Consider the following 25,839-nt stretch of genomic DNA (forward strand, 5'->3'; position numbering starts at 1 on the left):
ATTGATTGATAAACAACTTTATAAATCATATGAAATATTAACAATTTTTCCTGTTTTAAAGTTAAATAAGCTACCAAATGCTAGTAGCATTTTCATAAACCTCGCTGAAGTAGCAGTCAAACTAGATGCGTAAAGGGACCATAATGCGGACCAATTATTCTACTGCAGTAACTGCTATCTCCATTTTGTTTTACACACTTAGTCTTAACCTGGTTGATCCAAGTTACTGTACTTTAATCAAGTTCTTTTGGTAATGGTTCGGCTACACTCTGTTACAGTAAACTACAGCAGAAAAATGTTGACATGATCCATATAAGAAAATCACTCAATCTTTTAAAGTAATGAATATACATAAAAGCGAAAAAAGTGGCAACGATTTAACAGGCTTTTTCATACAAACATGCATGGCAATGTGAGATTGAAAATCAATTTAATGATATAAAAAAGCAGCTTAAATACAGCTTTAATGTCCTCACTACAAATTGATCTATTTTAGCTTTCAACGAGATAATTGAACAAATCTTATGAAGATTGGAGCAAGTTTTTAAATTTGAAAATTAATTCTGAACTGAAATGATATTGAAAACCATAACTTAATGTAATAACAGTTATGGCTGACTGAATTGTTATTCAAGTAAACTAATTCATTGATTTAAAAACTTGCCAATAATCACGTTTTTGCTCTAAATCAGTAAAAAAAAAAGAAGAAAATAAGTAGCATCTGATTTTGGAGATTTCATAAAATATTATACAGTAGTACAGGACTGCACAATTTACAGACTGCACTAAAATCAACCCTTGGTATACCCAGATATCCATAAGGGCATCGAATACGCTACTCGTCCTCACACACATAAACTCTCACTGATTTTGAAAAATCTTAATGTATACTGTACCTCTACTATTTCCCTTTTTAGCTGAAATTTCGAAGGCAAGTGAAAAATATGAGAAAGCGAAACAAACATGTATAAAATAGGCCAATATGTAAAAATGATGAGCTTCTTGATTAATATAGATAGCACAATAGAAAAGCATTCCATGATTATATATAATAATAGCATTTCATACAAAATTCATTAAAAAAATGTAAATTATGTGAAAAAAATTAAGGATCTTTCACATCAAGCTTTATCGAGATTTCTATACTATTTGTGACAGGGATGTTCAATGAATTTATAATTTTCGAGTAACTCACTCCTTAAGGAGAATAGGCTATTGTTGGTTTATCCAGGTAAGCTACGCACGAATCAGAGTTCTAATTCTGTCTATAACTGTTGTTTATCCTACTGGATTTGGTACTGGCAAACAGAATAATTTTGGTAAACAACATTTTTTTTCTTAACACAACAATAATGTTGTATATTTTCAGTGATGTGAAAGACCTTATCATTTTAAAACAGCCTGTGTTTGTGAAAAAAAGGTTAGTGATCAGCCTAGGGAATGTGAGGGTAAAAAGTAGACAAATCTGAACTTGATGGCCGTTCTGAAATCGGTTCAAAGTGAACCCATGTGTGAAAGTCTAACAATGGAATAGACATATCTATCATTTTGTTGTTATAATAGATAAATATGGAACAATATCATATAGTTGAATATACTAGTATAATGTTACAAAATCTACAGTTGACAGACATTTTAAAATAGATTAGTCGGTATACAAGAAGGTTAATTTTGTTTTTGCATTACTGTACACTATCTCATAATTAAGTATACTTTTCCAGTACTGTATGTTTGAGCATGTACTTTATTCAAAGTGTGCACATTAAATGTATGGATATAATTGCATAATTTTATATTGAATGCCGTACCTCAGTAATATTATCACCCATTAACAAATTATTATGAAAAATACATTGGAAATTTGCCAAAATTGACTGTTTCAATACGAGATTGGATACGTTGCTACCATATTATTCATGATAACGAACAGATTGTCTACAATTATTGTAGTTTTATTACCAGAATTTATTCATTCAGGTTTGGTTATTGTATTTTGCAGACATCAGATTATAAGACTAATTATCTTGTGATGAGAAAAAAATAAAAAGAAGTTTAAATGAAAATAATTTACTTTATCTATCTCAAGAAATCTTTAATAAGTTACATCATTATCACATTGAAATTTTCTAGAATGGCCAAATCCATAATTTACATATAGTAGGAATTGGATAAAGATACTGTAGGTCTATGGTAACAGCCTACCAGCAAGACATTTCAGTTTAAGGGTTATTTGCAGCACTTCTGTGCTAAAGTGTTTATATGCAGCGTTTATAATTACACAGTAATTGTGTGACAAGGTTATAATTTCAATGATTTGGAAAAAAAAATCTACATATTGCCTATTGATAATCCCTACCTGTAGATTTGAATTTGCTAATGTGTACAGGGATAGAATTACTTTTCCTAGTTTTTATTACAACAATCTGAATATTTACAGTAAGTACTGTATACACTATATCTACAGTATATATAAATTTACGTAAGGGCAAAATTTGGCGCGTTACCTTTTTACTTGATGGTTCGGCACTGATTTTAACCACCTAATGTTACCCTGTTTACTAATTAAGTTGAGTTAGATAATTAGTTATTAATGTAATGATTTGCCCCAAATAATAGGGGTGTTTTCCGAACATGGTATGCACTGTCTAATGGATGTTGATGCTGAAAAATACCTGCACACAATATTACGAGGATGCTTCGCATTTACCTATCCTTCAAAGATAATTGTTTTTTAATAGCTGAAAATTGGGTTAAACAGTCATTGAATAGAGGTGTCATTGAATAGAGGTGTCATTAAATAGAGGTGTCATTGAATAGAGGTGTCATTGAATAGAGGTGTCATTGAATAGGCTAGTCATTGAATAGGGGTGTCATTGAAAAGGTTTTTTTTATTGTATTATTTACCATTGATAGAAATTAATAGATGTTGACATGGATGTCCTTTAAAAATAGGGGTATCCGAAAGGAAGGGTTCCACTGTAGCTCTCTACTTGTAGCATGTACTGCACATCAGATATTAATTATTTCTACTGAATACGACTGTCATCTACAATAATCATAATATTTCTAGCAATGACTTTACAGTAGTAAAGTATCGAATATTCCCATTGGGCGCTGACTATGTGTTACATAGGTATTTGTTCCACTAGGGTTCTGTAATAATATTAAGCGCCTAGATCGTAATATTATCATTTTGACATATTTAGCAATCTAAAGATTATGTTATGTTAATGGGCATTTTGTGTTATTACAGTCTATTGTCTCCCTAAAAGTATATAACGACAAGATTTTAAAATAACTATATTGCGTTATTAAAGGTTTTATAAAACATATTTATAATATGTAAATATGAATCATTAATTCAGTATTCACAAGAAATAAGGGCTTGGTAAAATTATTAATTCATCAAATATTATGAGGTTAAATACAACAAAAAGTGATATGCTGTATTACAAATTTTGTCAAATAATATTTTTATTTTAATAAGAATCATCAATCAATATTTAGTAATCTCAAGTAATTAGAGCCTGATCATTTTATTCATGTCAAATAAATATTAAGAGGTTTACTAGTAATATTAATAAAAAAAAAAAGCTTTGATCAATACGGAATTTATGTACCAGATGCTATCTTTACAATTAGAAAAATGTTTAACAATGATGTTATATGTTTTTACAGTTATTTCATATTATCATATCACGAATCAATATTTTAATATTCACATAAAATTTCAATAAATTTAATAACCATATTCAGGCAAGTTTTATTTGGCCTTAAGGATGCAAAACAAGCAGGGAAATATTATGAACATATTGAACGAATCGAACATCAGATTTAAAAGGACATGTTGCTTTAAAACAAAAGTTCTTCAATCAAGCTAAAACATTAAACAGAAAACCTCTATCTCCTGAACATCATTAATATTCATGTTTTTCTTCCACCCAAAGGGTTAGATAGTGTTTCACTAAAGGTACAGTTAACGCTCTAACGGCATGCTCTAATGGATGCAGCTCATCTACAATAATACTGTGACTATTGGATTATATTTCTTGAATGTGTCATCAACAAGGCAACTCAAGTGGATTCCTTCTGGTGGCAAATTGGTCTGCACAGAGAGAAGATTGAGCTCTGCTTAAAACTTACAATTACTACAGATGCACTGTCTGGATTTGAATTGCAATTTAAAAGTTATATTAACTCTCAATAAACAATTACTGTACCACTGTAGAGAAATTGTAGTAACAAATAAATATTAATAATAAATATATTAATATAATTCATAATCGAATTGGCAACAAATTGAAGTAATTAGCATATTTATATACTGTATTAACATGTCTGTAGTGTAATTATACTAATAATAATTTGCTGTTCGGTGCCAGCCCAACGACATGATTGAAACCTTTTGTGAAGATGAAAGTTGTTTTGTGTGTAAAAATTATTGTATAACATGCAATAAAATATAAATCTATTATCCATATTAAACAAACAATTACACTGTTAAACTATTTTACCTCCATCTTTAACTTGGATACTTCACATGTCAACTCTTCACATTGCTGCCGAAGATTTAACTTGGCTGTCTTCTCACTGTCTAGTATTTGTAAGAGGTGTAGATACTTTTGTTCAAGTTCTTCCTTTTGAGATAAAATCATGTTGAAGCTAAAAAAAAAAAATATATATATATATATATTATTTTTACCTTTATTGAGCGTACCACAACTTCTCCAATGGCATATCGAGCAGAAGAGTCTGGGTTCGAATCAAGATTGGGATTACTTCATCACATAGATGTTTTTTTACCAATTACAGTCTCATTTAGAATTTCTCTTTTCTAATTTTTGCAAAAATATTATTTTGTAGTTATTTATTGCAGATTTATTAAAAAAAGATCCGAGTTAAAAAAGAGTTAATTTTCATTGTTGCTTATTTAATTTTGTTTATTCTTATTTTCTTTGTTTATTATTTAATGTCTTAATACTCAAGTTAAGAAAAGCCATTACATTGTTTTGTTTTTATTACTATATATATAATGTATGTATCACTGAGTGGTCATACATACTGTACTGTATATTTAGGTGATCATTTAGAATAAAATGATCACCTATTGTTATTGTATGAAATCTTTATTCTTCTTTCTGTACACTATTTTGTGTAACAAATATCTCAAAAAGTTAAATGTCAATGATCACAAAAATTTCACAATATCTTTCAAATACTGTAACTTAATCCTAATAAGCTTTTCAGCGTGATCACTCAACCGTGACGTCATTTATACGCCATTTTGTGAAATCACATTATCAATTATATCTCCATAATTAATCATCACATAATAATGAAATTCACTACACGTAAACTTCGGGTCAAGGGTAAAAATATTAGACAATAAAAACTTGCGCGTTTCAAGGTCATGCGTGTGAAATCATGCGTTAAAAATTTAAAAAGCTTGAAATTAAGTTTTGATTAATTTAGAGCATGAATTAGGCCATTTGCACGTTTTAAAAAATTACTGCGCAAAAACACGTTTTTGCGCGCGCTGTACTTAAAAAGCGTAAAAAATAAGAATTTTTTGTACAAATCGCATTCTACTCACCATCCTTAGTACATTTACTAAATTTGAGTCCGTTCCGACTTAAAATAACGCTATACGAGGAGGTTAAAAATGACAAAATGCGCACATTAATTGCATAAAAGTGCTGAAAATGGTGAAAAATAAGGCATTTTTAAAATGAAAATAATTCTTCAGAATGCACGATGACCCCCAATTTTTTTAACTTATTCTGGAAGCCATTGAGTTGTAGATATGAATTCATGTACACATTTTCCGTACAAAATGTTGTGACGTCATCAAATGGCCACTTGAATTTAAAATTAAGTTTTTTTTCTCTTTCGTCATATTTTATCACATTCAATAGAACGCATCTCTGTTATTTTGTGCCCGATTTTCGCTCAAATTTTAGTATGTGATTGCACAATTAATTGACTTTCTCATGACTTCCCACTATTTTTATTTTTATGACGTCATCACGCGTAAAAACTTGAATAACGTAGGTCGTGTAATTTCACCTTCGCCGTAAATTTGAATATCTTACAGCTCTTCATATTTGAAGGTTACCTTGATGATTATAATTTATTATGGAAGCTGATGAAATGTAGATATGAATTCATATAAAAATCAAGCCTATCGGATGTTGTGACGTTAACATATGGCCAGTTGAAGTTTAAAAGTAGTTTTTTCATCTTTTTCGTCAAAGTTATACAAATTTCAAAGAGCGCGCACAGCGCTTCTACGTGCCAAATTCTCTTCCAATTCTTATATTTATTTGCTCAATTCATTATCTTTCGAAATTGTCATCTTCAAGTTTATTTTGATAATTCCATCATACCAAAAAATTAGAACATGATGTGTGTCCCCTAATTTCACCTATGCTACACTGTATATAGATATACATTATATACTGTACATATTGTATATGGCATATAATAGGCTCAACTCAACGCTATAAGCGTATAATAGGATGGCATACATCAACATTTTCTGATCATATGTTAGGGGCATTCCACAGTATTTTTTTGTTACGGACGGGACATTTTTGAGAATATAACTAGACATATCTTAGAAATAAAAAAGAATACAAGATTCAAAGTAGGATAAATGTATACATATATGGCCAATGTTAATTATGAAAGTCAAAAAAAGAAAAAAGACTGTACAAACAAAATTTTATTATGAAAATTGTATGCGTCGCGGATGGGACGGCAAATGGACATGAATTTTGAGAAGGTTTACGTATTGTAATATTTCTCCTCATTTAAAAGAGATTTTAAAATTTGTTTTGTATTATTATGTTGCCAGATAGTTGTTTTAGATAACTGAATGTTAATTATAAAAATTGAACTGAAAATTTATTAATAAATATGATTTATATGTCGTTACGGACGGGACATTTCTAACGTCGCGGACAGGACAACTTTGTCCACGTTAAAAAATTGTATAATTTTGCTATTAAAAAAATTTAAAAATAAGTTTTTTACATCAATGTAATCTTTTATTTACAAATCAAAATATAATTCAACCTTTGAAACACTGTTTAAAAGTTTATGTCAAGTGAAAATATTAAAATTCATAAATATGAAATATTATTTATAAAATTAATTATTCGAAGAGTTATAACGAGAAGCAATATTGTAAAATGTTATCAAAATATTTATTTACACTAATATAAAAGTTATGCTTGGCATATTAAACAAGACTTCAAGATATTAACACATTTAAGGCGAATCTTTAAAAATTGGCGTTGGCGTTTGATGTCTGAATTTGTTAGTGGATCCAAGTTGCATCTGAAATTTCCTTCTATCCTTGCTTGGATTTAATAACTGTAGGCCTACTTCTATTAAAATTCAATCTTAATTATTTAGTATCTGATTTATTTATAAAAGGTTCTTGGTTGCAAATTCACCAAAGAATGAAATCTACAAAGCGATGACCGCACCCAATACTCTCATTCATACTGGTCATGTTGTTTTGGATTTAGGTATTGTTCTTTTGTGGATTGTTATTTTAAATACAGACCACAATGTTTTGTGATTAATAAACAGTTAACACCTTTGTACAGTACTTTTCAGCCTACAGTACAAAAACACTTTTTAATTCTTACAATATTGTCATCACATCCATAAAAAAAATGTCCCATCCGTAACATTCAATAAATTTTGACGGTAATGTTTTTTTAATAAAAAAATACAAGTTTTAAAAAACTTGTTTAAATCTATTGCAATTTAATATCCTTAGGAGTTGAAAATTAAGATTTAAAATTAGGAATTAAATAACAATTTTAAAGCCATTACTTCAATAAACACAAGTGAGGAAAAACCCCCAATCGAAATGTCTCAGAAGTAACAATTATGAATTTTTAAATGCAAGTATGAAATTAATAAACAATTTTAATAAAATACTTTATTATGAATAATTGGAGCTTGCTTTAAAAAAAAGTAACTGCAGTATATTTATGGGCAAAAATGTTAACAAGATGCATGGTTTTATTATGAAATAAAAAGGATTTAAATGATATGTGCCGTCCTTAACAAAAATGTCTGTCCCGTGCCTACGAAAAATGTCATCCATATATTTTTGAATATGATATTTTCACCAAAAGTTTCAAAATATTTGTTTATAATGTATTGCATATAGTTTTAAAAGGAGAAAACAAAATATTAAATTGTGGTATCAATACTTTTAACTGAAATGTAAAAAACACCATAAAACTACTATTAAAATTTTGCGGATGGGACAATTATGAATTTTGAAATGTACATATGAAATTTAATAAACAAAATATGTGTTATAAAATGCTTGAATATGTACAATAGGGACATAGAGTAACTATATCTGGCAAAAAAATATTTAAAAGATGCATGGTTTGTGAAATAATTAGGATTTAAATGATACGTCCCGTCCGTAACAAAAATGTCCCGTCCGTAACAATATATTTTTGAAATATGATATTTTCATCAAAATCTAAAATTTTCAAAAAATTTGTTCATAATATAATGAGATATAGTCCTCAGGAGGAGAAAATGAAATATCAAGATTTTTGCATCATTACTTTTAAAATAAATGTAAAAAAACCGCCTAAAACGTCGCGGACGGGACATTTATGAATGTAAAATGGATGTATGAAATTAATAAACAACAAAATTTAAATTAAATACTTGATTATGTATTATTGAGACATAAATTAACTATATCTGTTGAAAAAACAATATTAAGATGCATAGTTTATGAAATAAATAGGATTAAAAATGTCCCGTCCGTAACGCCAAATATGACTTTTTCGTATTTAATATTCAATAACTTAAAAAATCAATATCAGAAAAATAAAAAAAATGTTATTTAATAAACTTCAACATGTCTACTTTGAGAAATGGACAAAAGTTACATCAAAATCAGTAAATGAAATTTTTAAACCCACGGACCAAATACTGTGGAATGCCCCGTTAATGTACGTGCATGTAAAAAAAAATTAATTTTATTAAAATGATAAAAATGATCACCTATAATTCGTCAAAGTGACGAATTAAATTCTAGTTCTTTTTGAATTTGTTTTGTTTATAACGTTTATTTGTATGTAGTTTCAGTTGACTGCACCACTAATGAGTGTGTTGCCACTGATCCAAAAGTGTTTGTCAATAAAGTTATTATTATATTATTACAATATCTATCAAATGTTACATTTATTTGACACCATTCAATTTGCAATGGCCTAGGACTTAAAATTATACATTTTGTCATTGTACCAAGTTGTAATCCACTAAAAACGATTTTTATTTCTCGATGACTAAACACCAAAAAAAAAAAGAAGATTCAAATGTGCCTGTGATCAGAATCCAAACTTGTCACCAACAGTAGAATCAATGACATTGGGTCTAGTGACTTTACAAAAAGACCAAACTGAACCAAAAGTAAATTAATCAAAATCTCCCTAGAGGGTGCATTTATAGGAAATAATAATCAGTTGATTTCCATGGAAGATGAAGTCAACAAAAGACATTATGCCATTTTTCTTAGAAAATCAAAGAATTATCCATTTTCTAGAAGTTAATTACACATTATGATTATTTAAATTGACAAATGATTGATTCCGTAAAAAAAAATCTAATGTCGATATCTTCATCTAACAAATTTTCCAAGAAATGATTGTTTTATGAAATTATTAGAAAAAAAATATAATTTTTTTTCTTTATTATAAGAATTTTTGTTTATTATAACTCGCTTCACAAATTATAGCTATCATCAAACCTTTATTGTTTAAAACACACCTAAAAAACTATTGTTTATTACACCCATGAAATTACTTAATTGTTTACCATTTCTCACCTAAGAACTGTTTATTATAAAACACCTAGGAAATTATTGTTTAATACAATCCACATAAGAAATGTTTTTTTGTTTATATTATCTTTCAACATTTTATTCACCTACTTGGCGAATAAATTTCCCCAGATTTACCACTATGCGAGCTTGGTGATGAATTGGTCTAACATTTTTTCTTTTTTCTCAAGCTGTAGATACCATAATTTTCTTTGTAACTGACTTCACTATCAAACATTGTATGAAGAAGTCATGAGAGTTTGAGGCACAAGTGATCTCTTTCCTGTGTATTTACAAAAGATGGCCACATTATCACGTCCTTTGTAGGATGTTAAGCAATAGGTCAGAAACAAAAATATTTGCTGGGTTTTCATTGGGCCATAAAAATATAGCTATAGATCAGATTGTTATTGTGGAAGAAACAGACGCACTATTGTGCGGAGGGGTATAATTCAGGGGCATGGCAATAACTATTAGACCGGTGATTCTAATCAGATGCTGTGAATTGAAGGTGCCAGTAATAAAGATTACTTAATCATGTTAATCAGGATAGGCACTACACTCTGACATAATTACTGTATAGTGCTAACAGACATATCAGCATGGCAGTTGGCCATTATCCACCTATAACCTCCAGACATGCAGTACTACAGTTATTAGCACTGGTAATATTCTCGTCCAGTACAGTAAAACTTATATATTTTTTCTTTTATCATTTACCCTGGATAAATGGCCGGAACTTAAGTATTTAGGTTTGACTTAACACTTTTCTTCGACCTTGTTTTAAACAGTATGAAATGTAGTTTGCATATAAAGGGCCAAAGGAAACACAACAAGGAGCTACTGTACTATACTCATAGTCAATACTTAATAATTTAGCTAGACATAAATAAATAATTAAAGAACAGAAGCATTTACACGCATGTGCAATCTGCTACTTAACCTTCAGCCTACATATAGCTGAAGTACACTCATATTCAATGAGCGTCGTCTGCTACATACAAAAGCGTTGAATGGTTTCTTTGAGGATATCTTGTTTGCTATTGCGTTTCAATTTTAGTGAATTACTTGGTAATAAGAAACATTGTTATCTAGTGTGTAGATTATAAAGCAATGCACTTTTCATTAACAATATAAAAATCGAAGGTAAATTAGTTGTTAGCAAGCAGGGTTCATTGGCCACCTTTCTTCTCAGAAAATCATAAGTATAATGAATGCTAAAAAGTGGGAAAATATCTTTCAGTATTAAGAATTAAGAGACGTTTACTATATAAAATTTTAACTTTAAAAAATATTTAATGATGAAACGTCAATCTTTTTTGTCATTCAATTTAAATATCAGTATTGATTGCAAAAGAGTTGAAATTTTGTAAGCGCTGTTTCAAAATATTTTTAAATAATAAACATATTAGCATGTTTTCCCTGCTAAATAAATGGATTTTGCTTTAAGTTTTTTAATACACTTTTGGGACCACCCATCTCCATTCAGGGTTTACACCTATTAAGAGGCACTTTTCTGGGTCCAAAGATTTAGCCAAGATCAATTAGACTTATAATAAAATCATAATATTTTATATCAATTGCTCTTAGGAATTTCATTGTGCTAGTATTAATTTATATGACATTTCTGGTTGGCAATTAAGTTACATATTGCCATATTATTAATATTATCTATAGATTTCATAATTTTCACAAAGTACATGAGAATAGGCCAGGTGTTAAGATTAGTAAAGAACTATGGTATCAACTGTCATGTATAACTACAAATAATCCATTTTGATTAATTCATTCTCAATTGAGAATTAATAATATTCCATAATCATTATTATTAATATTATAATACAAGCAGTCGCATTAGAAGCACTTCTTGATATTGTGTGTAAACTATAGTGTGATGTGCCCAAATATGGAAGTGATATGCCCAAATATGGTAATGATATGACATCATCATGTTCATATGGGCACATCCCATTTTTTTTCACATAAAGTTTGATAGTGTAGACAGAGCTTAAAGCTGTGTACTACAGTACTTATGTAATATGGGCATCCATGTACAGTATAACCAATCGGCAGCAGATCCAGAATTTTGAATATGGGGGTTATTGTACATTATTTTGATGGTCCTTCATTACTTTTTCGAGCTGGAGTTGATTTTAGTAGAACCCCTATTATACTTATAGGGACAACCAAAAATGTGTCCCTTTAATAAGGATATACTGTACTATTGTTAAAACATATATTGCACCGTGTCATTTCTTGGGAAAGTGTCCCCTTAGATTTTTCATTTTCAACTACATGCTTCTCTCCTAGGTAATGTCATGTCAGTGTAGCCAACTGTGCTCTCCCCTGTGTGAACTACCACAACACTCTACCTATATCAAAAGACATTACTATGCTCTTTTAAAGAGCACAAAAACATTTTTTGTACAGTGGGCCTACAGTTTATATAACCCTTCGAGAAGACGCCACTACCATGGAGTAAGTGAGCCTCGTACCCTTGCCGATATTATGATTACGTTCCACTGTCTTAACCACTTGGCCATTCATTTTTAATGTAGGTTCATCATACTACACTCCAATTCTACTTGTCCTATATATCCAATTACTACGTGCATATTGAAATATTTATATATTTTCCTAAAGAGTAATCATCGATCATTTCTCATTATTAGGCTAATCCGCAATGCTAACATATCCTGCACAATGTTTACCTTTTGCCAGCTACAGAGTAACAATGCATTGTTTAAAATTTACGGCTCAAACAAATCTGCTTTTTAACTAGATGACCTAATTTATTCGCAATTTAAAAAATGATCATTCATCCTAAATAGTCAAAGATTGTGGTTAAATATGTTTGCCATCCAATACCAAGGTCTGGGTTCAATCCTGACATAGGTTGTAACTAATGACTTATTGAATTATAAGACTATACCATTTGTGGAAAGGGGTGATCAATGACATTTTTTACTTTTCGAGTTATATCTTGCTTTTAGGGGAGAAATGGCTGTTCTCAGTTTATCCAGGTAAGCTATGCACGAAATAGACTAGACTTTTGACTGATATAGAAATCTATGTATGAAATAATGAATCAATAAAAAAATTATTTCTTTTAAATGAATAAATTGTTGTTATAAGTATGGTGAAAATTAAAGAACTTATCAGTCTGTTACTACAGTATAACAATTTTCTAAATCAACTTAAAAAAAAGAAAAATGGGACCAACAGAATGTTTTGATTTTTAACAATGCAACATATTACTACTCAACAAAGATCTACACAGTATGATATCTTTCCAAAAAGATACTTATATTTTCATATCTCAAGAATCAATTAATTATCTTTTCGCTATCACAAAATCAAACATGACCATTGAAACTACTGTACTGTATATCGATTGCTAAGTGGCTTATGAGAAATACATCTATACTCTGATACGTAATCTTGGGAAGTGAATGATTAAACGTGAAGTGAGTGTTGCGTTTCATACAATATAATTCTACAGAATTAGGATGGTACAGTAGTTGATTGTAAAATAAAACAGAGGCTTTCTTCAACATCTACATTATAATAGGCGTTTTTAAAGATTTCTTTTGGATGGTGATGATGATGATGCCTTTCCTCTGGTCAAGGTGGGCACTGGACGAAAAAAGCCCTTGATCAATGTTAGGACCAAATAAGGTACTTTAAACAGTCCTGGCTTTGTTTGTATTAAACTTGTTAGTGGCGGTAATTATTGTTGTTGGTTTTCGATTGAATAAAATAAAAAATAAAACACATAAAGTCCACACACCTTGGGTACTCAAGATTAAAACGTTGAAAAAGTTGATCATTATTAATATTCAAATATTTTTTATTGGATCATCAAAAAGAAATCTTAAATACAATCTAGAGATCCAGATGAACCTTTTAAATAATCATAATAACATAATAGCGTGGAAAATGTGTGTCACTGACCTAGATCTTTCATTTTCAATTTGTACTATAATACTACACACATTATTCTGAATATAACTTTCATAACCAAGCTCTATTAATAATAGTAATATATTAGTTTCTATACCTCATTGAAAATGTTTTCAATTGATTTAATTGTTGTTCTGATATTAATATGAGAATAGAGTACTATTCAAAAAGCATCTGAAAAAATTGAAGGCGTGCTGCAAATTACACTCCTAAACATATTTAGGGGGCTGTTAGGTGTGCTGTTTGTGTCCATGTTTGTGGAAATTTACAAAATTTAAGTGTGCTTGTAAATAAATGGATGGCAAATATTCAGAGAGAAACCAACATTTCCACACACAGCCCTTAAACATACTTGGTCAAAAACACACAGTGTGGAGAATACAGGTGAGACATGCGATGTCTAACAAAGACTAGAGTTTAAGAAGAGAATTGTGATCACATTCCCACGCCTGAAAAGACCAGACCTAAAGTGCCTCTAACTTTAAAACAATTCCAGATCCTGCTGTGGGTGATATTTATTTGATAAAGAATATAAATACAAAAAAACACCAACTTTTTTTTCAAATTAAATGCACACAATCCTGTGGCGGTTTTCTTTTTATTTCTACTACATAAAGAGAATGTGACCCACTTCTTATAAGAAATCTCTCTACTGACATACAATACAGTTAGTAGGTATAGAGTACATTACTTATAACTGGCAGTTTTCTTTTTTTTTAATAAACAGAACGACCTACTTCTAAAGAAAGAAAAAATGATCTAGACGTGTATTTAGTTAGTTATTTTTTGATTATGAATCTACAAAATGAGGGCACAGTTATCAATTGGATGACCTCTGTTGCGCGTACGTAAACACTTGAGAAATATTGCAGTTTCATAGTACCACGATGAGCGTGCTAAAAAGGTGCTAATTAGGTTTTAACCGCACCATGAAACAAAGCCATCATAATTCCTGAAAAATGTATCATTTCTTCTATTCTGTGCTTTCATTCAACTAATAATTATTTAGCATTTATCAATAAAATAACTAAATATATCATTAATATTAATGATTGATTGATTGACAAATAAAACATTTCCTAAGAGTAAAGCCTTTAACATCAATATAATAAACTGATTAAATATTTCGAGAGATTGAATTGCTGGATTTGTGTTGTATAATAGCACAAAATCAAAGAATACCACATGTTATTATCAGGAGTCCACAAATAGCCAATGATTTATTTCGAAAGAAAATCAGAAGCTGACCGTTGGGAATTGATACGGCAGCATAATATCCGTCCAATGACCTGAGAATTGCTAGTTCAATTGACCGCTTGAAATGACCGCTTCTGTTTGCTTAACAGCGATGTATGATGAGTGTGAAAAAGTATTTAAATATTATTATTTCATATTTTGTATAAGTAAGTAAGTAAATTATTGTCATTTGTAAATATATAAAAAACATTTACAGTACATTGAAATGAATTGAACAGTTTGGCTAACTTAAACTTTTTCATATTGTATATGAAAATTGTAAAAATAAAGAATGAATGAAATAAATTGTTTTTAAAATCTACAACATAGGTCAGAATTTTAAAATTTCAAACCAGTGAGTAAGGCGAGTCAAACCAGGCGTGAGGTTGTAGTGGGACCATAACCAAAGAGAATTATTTATGTACAAACATTCTAAAAAATTTGAATACAATGCCAAGGTTGTAATTGTGCTGAGCTGAGGTGGGTGGGTCATTGACACACCCATGATAATGACATCAACCTGTCACAAACAGGGATCAACCCATCACACCCACTCAGTCACCCCGAAAAGATTTACTTATACTAATTTTAATTAACTGCTACATACATACCTTGAATGTTGAATAATATCCACCCAAGCGTTACATTCCGTTTCAGTCTCAGAACGGAACTCAAACTGACGTAAAACATCTCCCCGGAATTGAATTGTCAAATACCAGTACTGAAATGATTGAAAATTGTTAATTAAAGCTAATTATACTGATAGTATTGGATCAATTAAATTAATCTTTTTTAAATATAAATGTATTTTTTAAAGAATAAAAATAAAGTTTTATTATCACAGGTTAATATTCAAGAATGACTAGTGTAATACGGGAAAAAAAATGAATAAAAACCGTTTTACAGATTATTATAAACTTATATAGTGATAATAGCAACAAAAATATATTGTTTGATGGTTTGCATGGCAAAAGTTGATATAAAGTTTGCAGTACACCACATATATTTAGTTCTGAAAATAAAACTGTTTTCTGTTTCTCAATGTTTTGATCAATATACTTTGATCGTCCTGAGAAACTCAACAGTTCTTTTCAGACCTAAATATATATGGTGTACCGCAAACTATCAACATAGTAATCAAAATATTATAATATAATACGATTAGAATAGAATAATTTTGGAGATGGTGAAATAGTATTCAGCACTTTATATCTTGATGATTTAACGATTGTGTATGAACATCAGGGTTCATATGCAGATACCTACTGTACAATACGCTTCACTAAACAAGACTTAGGGCCTGTTTAGTATCGCTAATTACATGCGTAAACATCACAGCAAAGGTTGGTGAGTAGAATAAACGAAAAAGGATTACGCATGATTACAAAACCATGGATAGTATACTACAGGGAATTTGGAGTTGGTTTCACAGAATCCGCATTTCAAGCGAATTCGGTCAAAAAGGAAACCTAACTGTCACTACTGTAATTAACGATATGTAAATTGTAAAATACATACAGTACATTGTACTTCTGTAAATGCTTTTAAAGTAAGTGTTTTGTTTGTTTATTATTTTTTACCACACATGAAATGCTGTATATAAACATTGAAACAATCAATGTTGGGCTCATCAGTTGCCCTCGGACTGGGGGAAGCAACAAATTTATGTACTGTACGGCAACTAATTTAAATGGTCTGTCTCGATGGGCAACGAAGTAAAATAAACACAAAGATTACAACAATGTTTTGCAATCAGTTTCGGCCAACAAAATTGAGAGGGTGGCCAAACCTCTGACACTGGTTGCAACAAAACAAGTATTAAACATGATATAATAATTAAGACTACGAAATTTATACCATTGATGAAAAGCCATTACAATTATAATACAGTGATATGGTTAATAAAATAATTGTATTAATCACATCTCTTTAATGTATATAAATAATTGCAAATCATCATGCATTTAAACACAATTTAAAAATAATTTTCTGTTTGATAATGATAGAGTTAAACTCTGTATACATTAATACACTACAGGATCAGTCAATTTACATTTTGCTAGCGATGCCGATAGTAATTTCAATATCTGAATAATGTATAGAAAATACAGATTGTTAAATAGAGAATTTTCTATAATTCTTTTTTGTCTGTCCTCAGGCCCAATATTACTAAGCATCATGAATCGGTTCAATAAAACGTAAATTAATTCTGTGGAAGAAATAAATGCAAATTATGTTGCAGAAGACTGATCGTTATTACAAAAGAAGGTTTACATGGATTGGAGAGTCACTCTGATCTTTAAGCTATGTTCAAACACGCAAACTAACGGTTATCATTCTACTGTAGGATAGAAGAGCAGAAACCTGATCCTTATAAGAAAAGAAGACGTACATGGATTGGAGAGTCACTCTGATCTTAGGCTACTGTATGTTCACACACGCAAACTAACGGTTATCATTCTAGGATTGAGCATAAAACTCATCCTTATACAAAAGAAGATTTACATGAATTGGAGAGTCACTCTGATCTTAGGCTATGTTCACACACGCAAACCAACAGTTTGCAATCCAGAAAGAAAAGTTCGTCCATTCACATTTATGATAAGTCAGAATATTTTACCGAAAATCAAACAATCATAGAGGTCATACAGTACAGGAAATTTATACTTATAAACAAAATTGCGCAACCAATCATAGTAAGAAAATTAATTCTTGTGTCTTCATGAGCAAATGCAAATCAAACAAATCTGCAGAAATGCAATAAATATGAAAATAATGCTAACTGTATTTTTATTTTGAAAGGGTAGCGCAAAAGTTATCTCTGGAAAATGGTTTGATTTTAAAAACACCTAATGGAATATACTAGAAAGTTACTTGAACTATACCTGAAATTTATACTTTACTATAAAGTGAAGTTAATTCAATTTGATCTGAACTAACACAGATACAATAAAACTCAACAAAGTCATTGGCCCAAACATTTTGACAGTTCTTCTTCAGCTCAGTCTCAATAGTTCATTCATTCATAGTGTATGGAGATTCTGTTACCACATTTATGGAGAGAAATTTGATGTGAAGTTACAAAAACCTGTTGACATGAAATATTTAGGATTGTTAGCTGGAATGAAGTTCTGGATGACACCAACTTACACTAAACCTCGCCTACTTTTAGACTTCGCATGCCCCAATCTCAATTTTCTAGGAGCGATAAACTACATATTTGCCATCATCTGAAAATGTCAAGATCACTCCTGAAAAATACCTATTTTTAATTTATGATTGAAATTTAATTATAACAGGAATGAAGATGTCACGCCCTGATGAACTCTGAGGCTTTCGAGACTGAACAAAATGTTCCCTGAATAGGGGTTGACCTGTATTAAAATATTAATTAAATTCAATTCAACATTTAATTCGCCCAAAATCAGCAAACATCTTGGTCAAGGGATGAGATACTGTAGAGACTCAAACAAGTCTGTCATTGCATTATTCATGGGCAGGGAACCAGTTGAAGAATTGACCTACTGTAAATACAGATTGGAGGAAGCATTGGGTGGAGGGGCGGAGAAAGCATTGGGTAGAGGGGTGGAGTAAGCATTGGGTTGAGGGGTGGAGAAAGCATTGGGTGGAGGGACAAGATACTGACATATTAAATTTGTAAAATTATTCATAAAATGAACACAAGGAAGTAGTATCAATCTGCTACATACTATACAGTATTGTACTATTCTATTTAATAATTACAGTTTATAAAAGCACAGGATGACAGAAATTTATCTATTGAATTAGCAACAATAAAAGATTAAAGAGAAGAGTAATGATTTTAATGTGTCTAGCGAATTCATTTTACTATTAAATTGCATTTTATGTCATGTTTAACACCATCGTGCCACATTTCACACCTCTGTGCTGAAAACACAAAACTATTATCAAAAAATCAATCTATATTTAAGTATCAGTCTCTTGAAATTTAATTGGAACTGCTTTTGATTTAATAGCTAAAGTACATTTATGATACATTACAGTTATTGAACGTGTTCTTAGCTTGTCACCATGAAACAATTTATATTCATTAAGTTAAGTGAGAATCTCTTTTATTCATGACATAAATTAAACCTCAACACTGAGACTGTTAATCCTCATACCTGTTGAAAATCAAAACATCCACTTTCAACTTTCACATTATTGGTAGAATTTATTAAACTTCAAACAGTATTATTATTCTTTTTTAAATGTCATGTTTTTTTGTATCACTCTGAATGCATTGCGTAGATACTTTTATGAATGCTCTTTAACTTTAACAGTATCCTGAGAACGGCTTTACCACGTTGAAACACTGGTTCTCGTCAGATCACCAAAGTTAAGCAACATTGGGAATGGTTAGAGCTTGGATGGGAGACCATCTGGGAATATCGGGTGCTGTATATGAAGCCGGGGTCCCATTGGACATTTGAAATCAGCTCTGCTGACTCTTATGGCAACCCCTGCATCTAGTATCTGCCTCAGACTCTGGAAAATGCCTTTCCTCTGGTCAAGATGGGCACTGGATGAGAAAAGCCCTTGATCAAGATGATTTAAAAAGTCCTGGCTTAGTTTCATGCATCATTAAAGATGAATGTAAAAATAATTGACATTGTCATTCGCGACAGACGTCCATAAACGTCCTGAGTACTGGTAGACTACTTTTCTATTCTGTAGTTACAAATAAACATATGAAAACTGAAGATGATTGTGTTGTATTACTTTACTGTATCATTATCGCATGTAAACTGTAAATCATGTTATATTACAATTTGGCGCTAAATTAAAACCAAATCAGATCACAATCAAACAATTGGCGTATTTAATTGGGTATTTTTTGTGCTCAACAGAAACTCTGTAACATACCTTGGATATGTATAAAGATTACACAAACTATTGTTGGTTTATCCAGGTAAGCTAGGCACGAAATAGACTGGTAAAAGAACACATGCTTGTTTGTTGAGTATTTATTGAATGTTTGAAATATTCTGTCAACTAATACTCAATAGAAAAACAATGCAAGACTTCAATCGAATACGGCTATGTATTATGCATAAACTAATTGGCTGAGGTCAGTCAACCCTTGCTTTCCGACCTGTGACCAACCGTTATTGAAAAACATTTAAAAAGCGTAATTACGGTATAGACGTGTGCAGTGTTAGCTACAGTAACTGTATGCGGTATTATAAAGAGCAGTAAATTTAAACTGATTAGGCCTACTGTATTTGTGGCCTACTAATAACTCATACTTACATGTAGTAATAGTATTAATATTTAATGAAACTCATAGTTAATAATAATCACATGGCATTGACACTGACAGCGTGATTTATTTGAAAATATACCTCAGATTATTTGTTTCCTAGTGTTGTACCATCAAGATGATTATTTTCAGTTTATTTAGCATTTTATTGATAAGTAATTGTATTAAAATTTAGTATTAATTAGTCACAAAGTTATATATCAGTTATTTTCAACAGGTGAACTGCTCAGACTGTAAAGTATGTGGACTGGGGATAATTTATACGGATATCTTTTTTAGATATAGATGACCTACAGTATTGTACAGTACTGTATGACATTAGCAACAAGGTGGTTTTATAATAATAATAGCTACACTAGCTCCAGGGCCTAGTTATTGATGTTAATGATGCAGGTATCTAGTAACTGATATAATTAATATTCATGGGTAATTACTGTATATTATTATTAGTACGTCTATATTAGCTGTCAAGAAAGACACACAGTTTTCGATCATACAGTACACTGTACTGGCAGTACTGTGCTGCAGCAATATCTATTCAATTCAGTTTACATTCGCACAATACAGAGACTAGGATTACCCAATTTTATTAAAGATGTATTGTCCCCCAAAAACATGAAAAATAAAGATTAATAAAATCAGACTTTGAACATCTTCATTTAAGGCAACGGTAACATAATTGGATAAGAAAATCACAGAAAATGAGATATTTCAGACATGTTAAGGACAAGCAAATCGGGCAAAATTTAAGGAAAATGCCTTTAAACATACTGTAAGCTGCCTGGTATGGTTTGGGGGGACAATACATCACAATGAATAAAAAAAATAAAAAATGATGTTGATTAGTCAAGTAGTAAATGGTAATAATGATTACACTAATGAAGATAGACTTGCAATAATGAAGATAGTGATGATAATGATTATCATACGATATGAAATATTAATTCAAAATGTTGATTAAAGTAATTACTAGATATTAGCTAGCGTATCCTTCGTGTACCAAACTATTGTGGTATGTCATGCATGAATGCTCATAGGCGGTCTATCCTTACTATCTATACTTACTGTAGTTAATTCAACTCTGTACGTATTGTATACATTTTCAATTTAATAAAGAAGAAAGATTCGCAATGGTGCGACAACCTCAAATTGCATTATTAAAGATGTATTGTCCACGACTAACATGAAAAATTTATATTTTTAAAGATTACTAAAATCAGACTTTTTAAAGTATGATTTTAGTAATCTTTAAAAACATAAAATTATTTTACTTACAAAAAGACAAAAAAAATAGTTTTAACAAAATCTGACAGACAATTTAAGTATTTTTTGCTTTTACATTTTTTCACGTAAATAATTTGTTTTTCGATCCAGTTTTTGGTCAAAGTGAATAACTATTACGTGAAATTAAAAATGGCATATTAAAAACAAAATTTGAAAAAATATATCTTTAAAGTATTTAATTTAATTATTTTGTGTATTTTTTATATTAATAATAAAATAATACAGTATCTATGTTTTTTTAGTGTATAATATAATAGTAGTAGTAGAAAGTTACAATTTCAGTTTTTATTATCATTATAATATTTTTTGCATTGTAAAATTGTTACTGGTTCTCAGATGAGGTGAGCTTGATGATACTACATACCATAATTCGCAACCTTACGAATACGATAACGAAAACGGATACGTCACACATTTGTGACACTTTGGAGCTGATCCCCATTTCGTATTCATAAAGCGTATTCGTGTTGACGAATATCACCAGTCATATTCGTAACTACAAAACGAGTACAGTTTTTGATCTATTTTGCACATTTTGCATTTGAATCAGGAATGATTCATGATTATAATATAATTATAGATTTATTGAAAGTAATTTACTAAAGTAATTTACTACAATGCCAGGTCAATTTTGATAAATAGCAGTGTTTAAAGTCCTCACTCGCTTTGTGATGTTACGCTAGGCCTAGGCAGCCAAGCAACACGTACCTGCGCTTCGCTCAAATTTACTGCAGTCATATTTTGGACGGCAACCTCAATATTTCGTTGCCATGCGAAACAGATTTTTACTGGCTTACGAAAACAAATATGTGTGCGTGACGTATCCGTTTTCGTTATCGTATTCGTAAGATTGCGAAACCTCTCTAATTGAGATTTAAGAACCCAATTTGGCCATAAAGATCAAAATGTCAAAGATTGCGCACACTGATTGTGGGCCAACACCTTAATATAAACAGTGATTACACAATGCTCATTGAAATATGGCTGTCACCTTCGTTACATTTTAAATTACTGTAATAAATAATAATCAATCAACCAATAAATTTTAATTATTTTTACTTAATTTGCTGCTCTTTTGTGTTTAATAGTAGTGTATGTATACTTGAAGCTTTAACACACTTGTCAACATTCCATATTTCAACATTATACATACAATATTTTGTCATCAACAACTTTTTTTGTTTCTCTTCTTTCATTTCATTTATTCATGGTCAAACAGTCAAATATAGTACATGGTTTGAAATTAAACGATTAACAAACACGTTAATGGAGCAGCGCCATGTCATTAAAATGAATTGTGGAATAACTGTAACTGCTTGCTTTAATACACTAGAACCTCTACTAAAGAGAAAAGTTTGGGACTCTCATGCTTGTCTTTTAGGGCGAGCGAGTGTGATCACTTACCTAACACACTCCTAAACTGCCCTTGAGGTGTGAGATTTACAACATGCCTAATTTTAAAAACTTCTACACACCAAAATACAAACAGCACACCTACAGCATCCCTGAATGTATTGAGGAGTGCAATTTGTAGGCGTGAACTCTCCTTTAATAGTGATCTCCACTAAATATGAATTGGCCGTACTGTAGTGTAAAATTCAGTATTACTGTACCCCTCATTCATTTTCATTTAATTTGATTTCATTTTTACAGACAAAAAATGCAAATAAAAAGGTACAAAAGAAAACACTATTAACTGAATGAACTGAGGATAACCCAAGAAAGTTTAATAAAAAACTTATTTCCATTAGAATCCCCTTTAAGCAGAAAAAAATCTCTTTCGGGTGTCACCTCAATAGCAGTGTTTCAAAGGAGAAAACTTGTAGGCTTTATTTTTTTACAAAATAAGCAAAAAAAGTAATCTCCATCTCAACAAATCATAAAGGTCTTTACCCTGCAATTAATTAGCTGTGACGCTAATTACATACGATAGGTAACATCACTCCGTCTGTCATGTGACATAATTTGTGGTTCGGAACATTTGATTTACACTTCTCATTATGTCCATGATTAAATGCTAGCTTGCACAGGATTTGTACTATGTCTAAATGACATTATCTGTCTAACAAACTGCAAAGATTCTGTGAAAAATATATTCATCGGGCATTGTCTCGTAGTTACATCGATACTGTAATCCGCCAAAAAAGAAATGACAATCATTGTAACATTTCGTTTTCGTTGGGAATTTTTTCTGATTGTATTAAGAAAACGAAATATACTTTAGTAATATTTGGTTTGATTTTCTCTAAATAACAGTAACACCCCACTTGTAAGTAGTTTAAAAAGAAGTAAACAATTTGGTGTAGACAGCAAATGGTATTGAAAATGGTATGGCTGAGGGTGTGGATCTTATTACAGGTTCCCATCATAATACCATACTGTATGGTTTTGTATCTTTTGTCTAAATCAGAAATACCTAATTAGAATTTACAATACTGTACAAAATAAGATGATTATATCAAGCAGCATTTTTCCATTTTTTAAATATTTTGTCTTCACTGGACAAAAAAATATTGTCTAATGTTTCATAAACATCGGGGTGGGTTAAGCTTAAAAAACAAACAAAATAATGTTGTTATTATTATTCAAAATATTGTTATTATGACAGTAAAATGTATTTTTTTTTTGTGGAAAATATAGCATTCTATCTACAGCAGTAGTAAATTATTATAAAAGTTTACCTGCTTTTCGTCTCTAGAACTACGAGCATTAGCGTAACGCTCGCAGTAACATCCTTCTACTAGAAGTACGCCGATTGGCCGTAAGACTGTATCATTCTCATAATAAAACAGTAAATTCTGATAAAGTGCGCACCAGCGTATCTTCCATTTTTGCCCGTCCGAACTTTTTTTCTGTAGATATCCACATATTGAGTTGTCCGTCTTTGCTCTGGATGCCAAGTGCAGAATTTGTGCTTCGTCCAATCTTATCGCTTTCTGCATGGTTCTTTAGTGTCTTGTTGTACACACTGCATTCTAACGCATCTTTAGAAATGAACAAATGAAGGATTAAGGTTTTAAAATAATAACATATTGACATGAATGTTTACATACAGTATAAAGTATTTAAAATGTTCAAAGTCATCGTTATCAGTATCAGTATAAAGACCACGAAGGAAACTGACATTTAAAAGAAAAATAACGCTAAAACAGGAACAACATTTTTAGCGTTATTTTTCTTTTAGTTATTAGTAAACGTACTATAATTCGGACATTTTAAAGTAAGATAAAATAAATAATGTACTGTATCAACAAATTTCTTGAAAACAGAGACCCCTTAAATATAACTAAATGTAAGATTTTGTTGCCGTCTCTGTTTTTCGAGATCTTGAAAACAGAGATCTCATATAGCATTAATAATAATATTGAGAAGTTTTTGTTAGGATCACTGTTTTGGGATTTCTGTTTTCAAAACACCTCATTGGGATGTAGTTGTACAGGCATTTTTTATTGTTTCTTGCGATTCTATCTGAATGCGTTAATATTTTCTAGATGTTTGCCATGAAAAGTGATTGGAAGTTGGAGTTCCCTGGGTTGAGAATGTGTGATGGAATAATTGAATCTTTTTCAAAAAATATCTCGATTATGAGATTGCCATACAACATTAAGCAGGTCGAAGGTCATTACAGTAGGTCAATGAAGATACTTTTACATGCTCATGTTATACAGATCAATAATAATGCATTTTGATATTATTTCATTTAGGAATCATCTAATTTGACAGTTAGCTGGTATCTTATTACACCAGACAGCCTAAATGTGATTAACTGTTACTATGACGACTTGATCAACATCATGTAAATCATAAAGATCCATCTCACATTATGGCACATCTATTATATTACAACTATAAAAAAGTCAGAATTAATTTGATATTAAAATTAAATAAATTGTACCCTAGCTGATCATCAAATGACATCCTTAAAGGGTCGGCCCACTTTATCAGGGGATATCCATATATTAATGGGCATTAATTGGCTCAAATAGGACCAATCAGTGGACCTGATGAAGTGAGCCTGTGATAGAAAAAAGCCCTTTGAAGATCCGGTGCTAATCTTGTTGAAAATTTCAAACAAGTGGTGCAATATTTGTGTACTGTGTATATTAAAAAAAAATGAATAAAAGTTATGAAAAACAATAATTATTTAATGTGCATTGTATAATTGTTAAAGACAGTGAGTGATAAGTCAGACTCAATTTGA

General features: G+C 30.5%; 1 protein-coding gene across 4 annotated transcripts in view; it reads right to left on the reverse strand.

Annotated features, from left to right (window-relative positions):
- The window catches only part of LOC144845794 (ras-specific guanine nucleotide-releasing factor 2-like), a 111,459-nt gene that overhangs the window by 45,846 nt on the left and 39,774 nt on the right, over positions 1-25,839 (reverse strand). For all 4 annotated transcript variants that reach the window (XM_078703233.1, XM_078703235.1, XM_078703234.1 and 1 more), the window contains exons 2-4: positions 24,320-24,622; positions 15,682-15,791; positions 4,515-4,662 (exon numbers count right to left, since the gene is read on the reverse strand). In XM_078703233.1, the coding sequence (XP_078559359.1) occupies positions 4,515-4,662; positions 15,682-15,791; positions 24,320-24,580 (519 nt within the window). In that variant the 5' untranslated portion in view covers positions 24,581-24,622. The remainder of the gene's footprint in view (positions 1-4,514; positions 4,663-15,681; positions 15,792-24,319; positions 24,623-25,839) is intronic.

This window comes from Antedon bifida, chromosome 6 (assembly GCF_963402885.1).
Source record: "Antedon bifida chromosome 6, ecAntBifi1.1, whole genome shotgun sequence".
NCBI classification, from domain to species: domain Eukaryota; kingdom Metazoa; phylum Echinodermata; class Crinoidea; order Comatulida; family Antedonidae; genus Antedon; species Antedon bifida.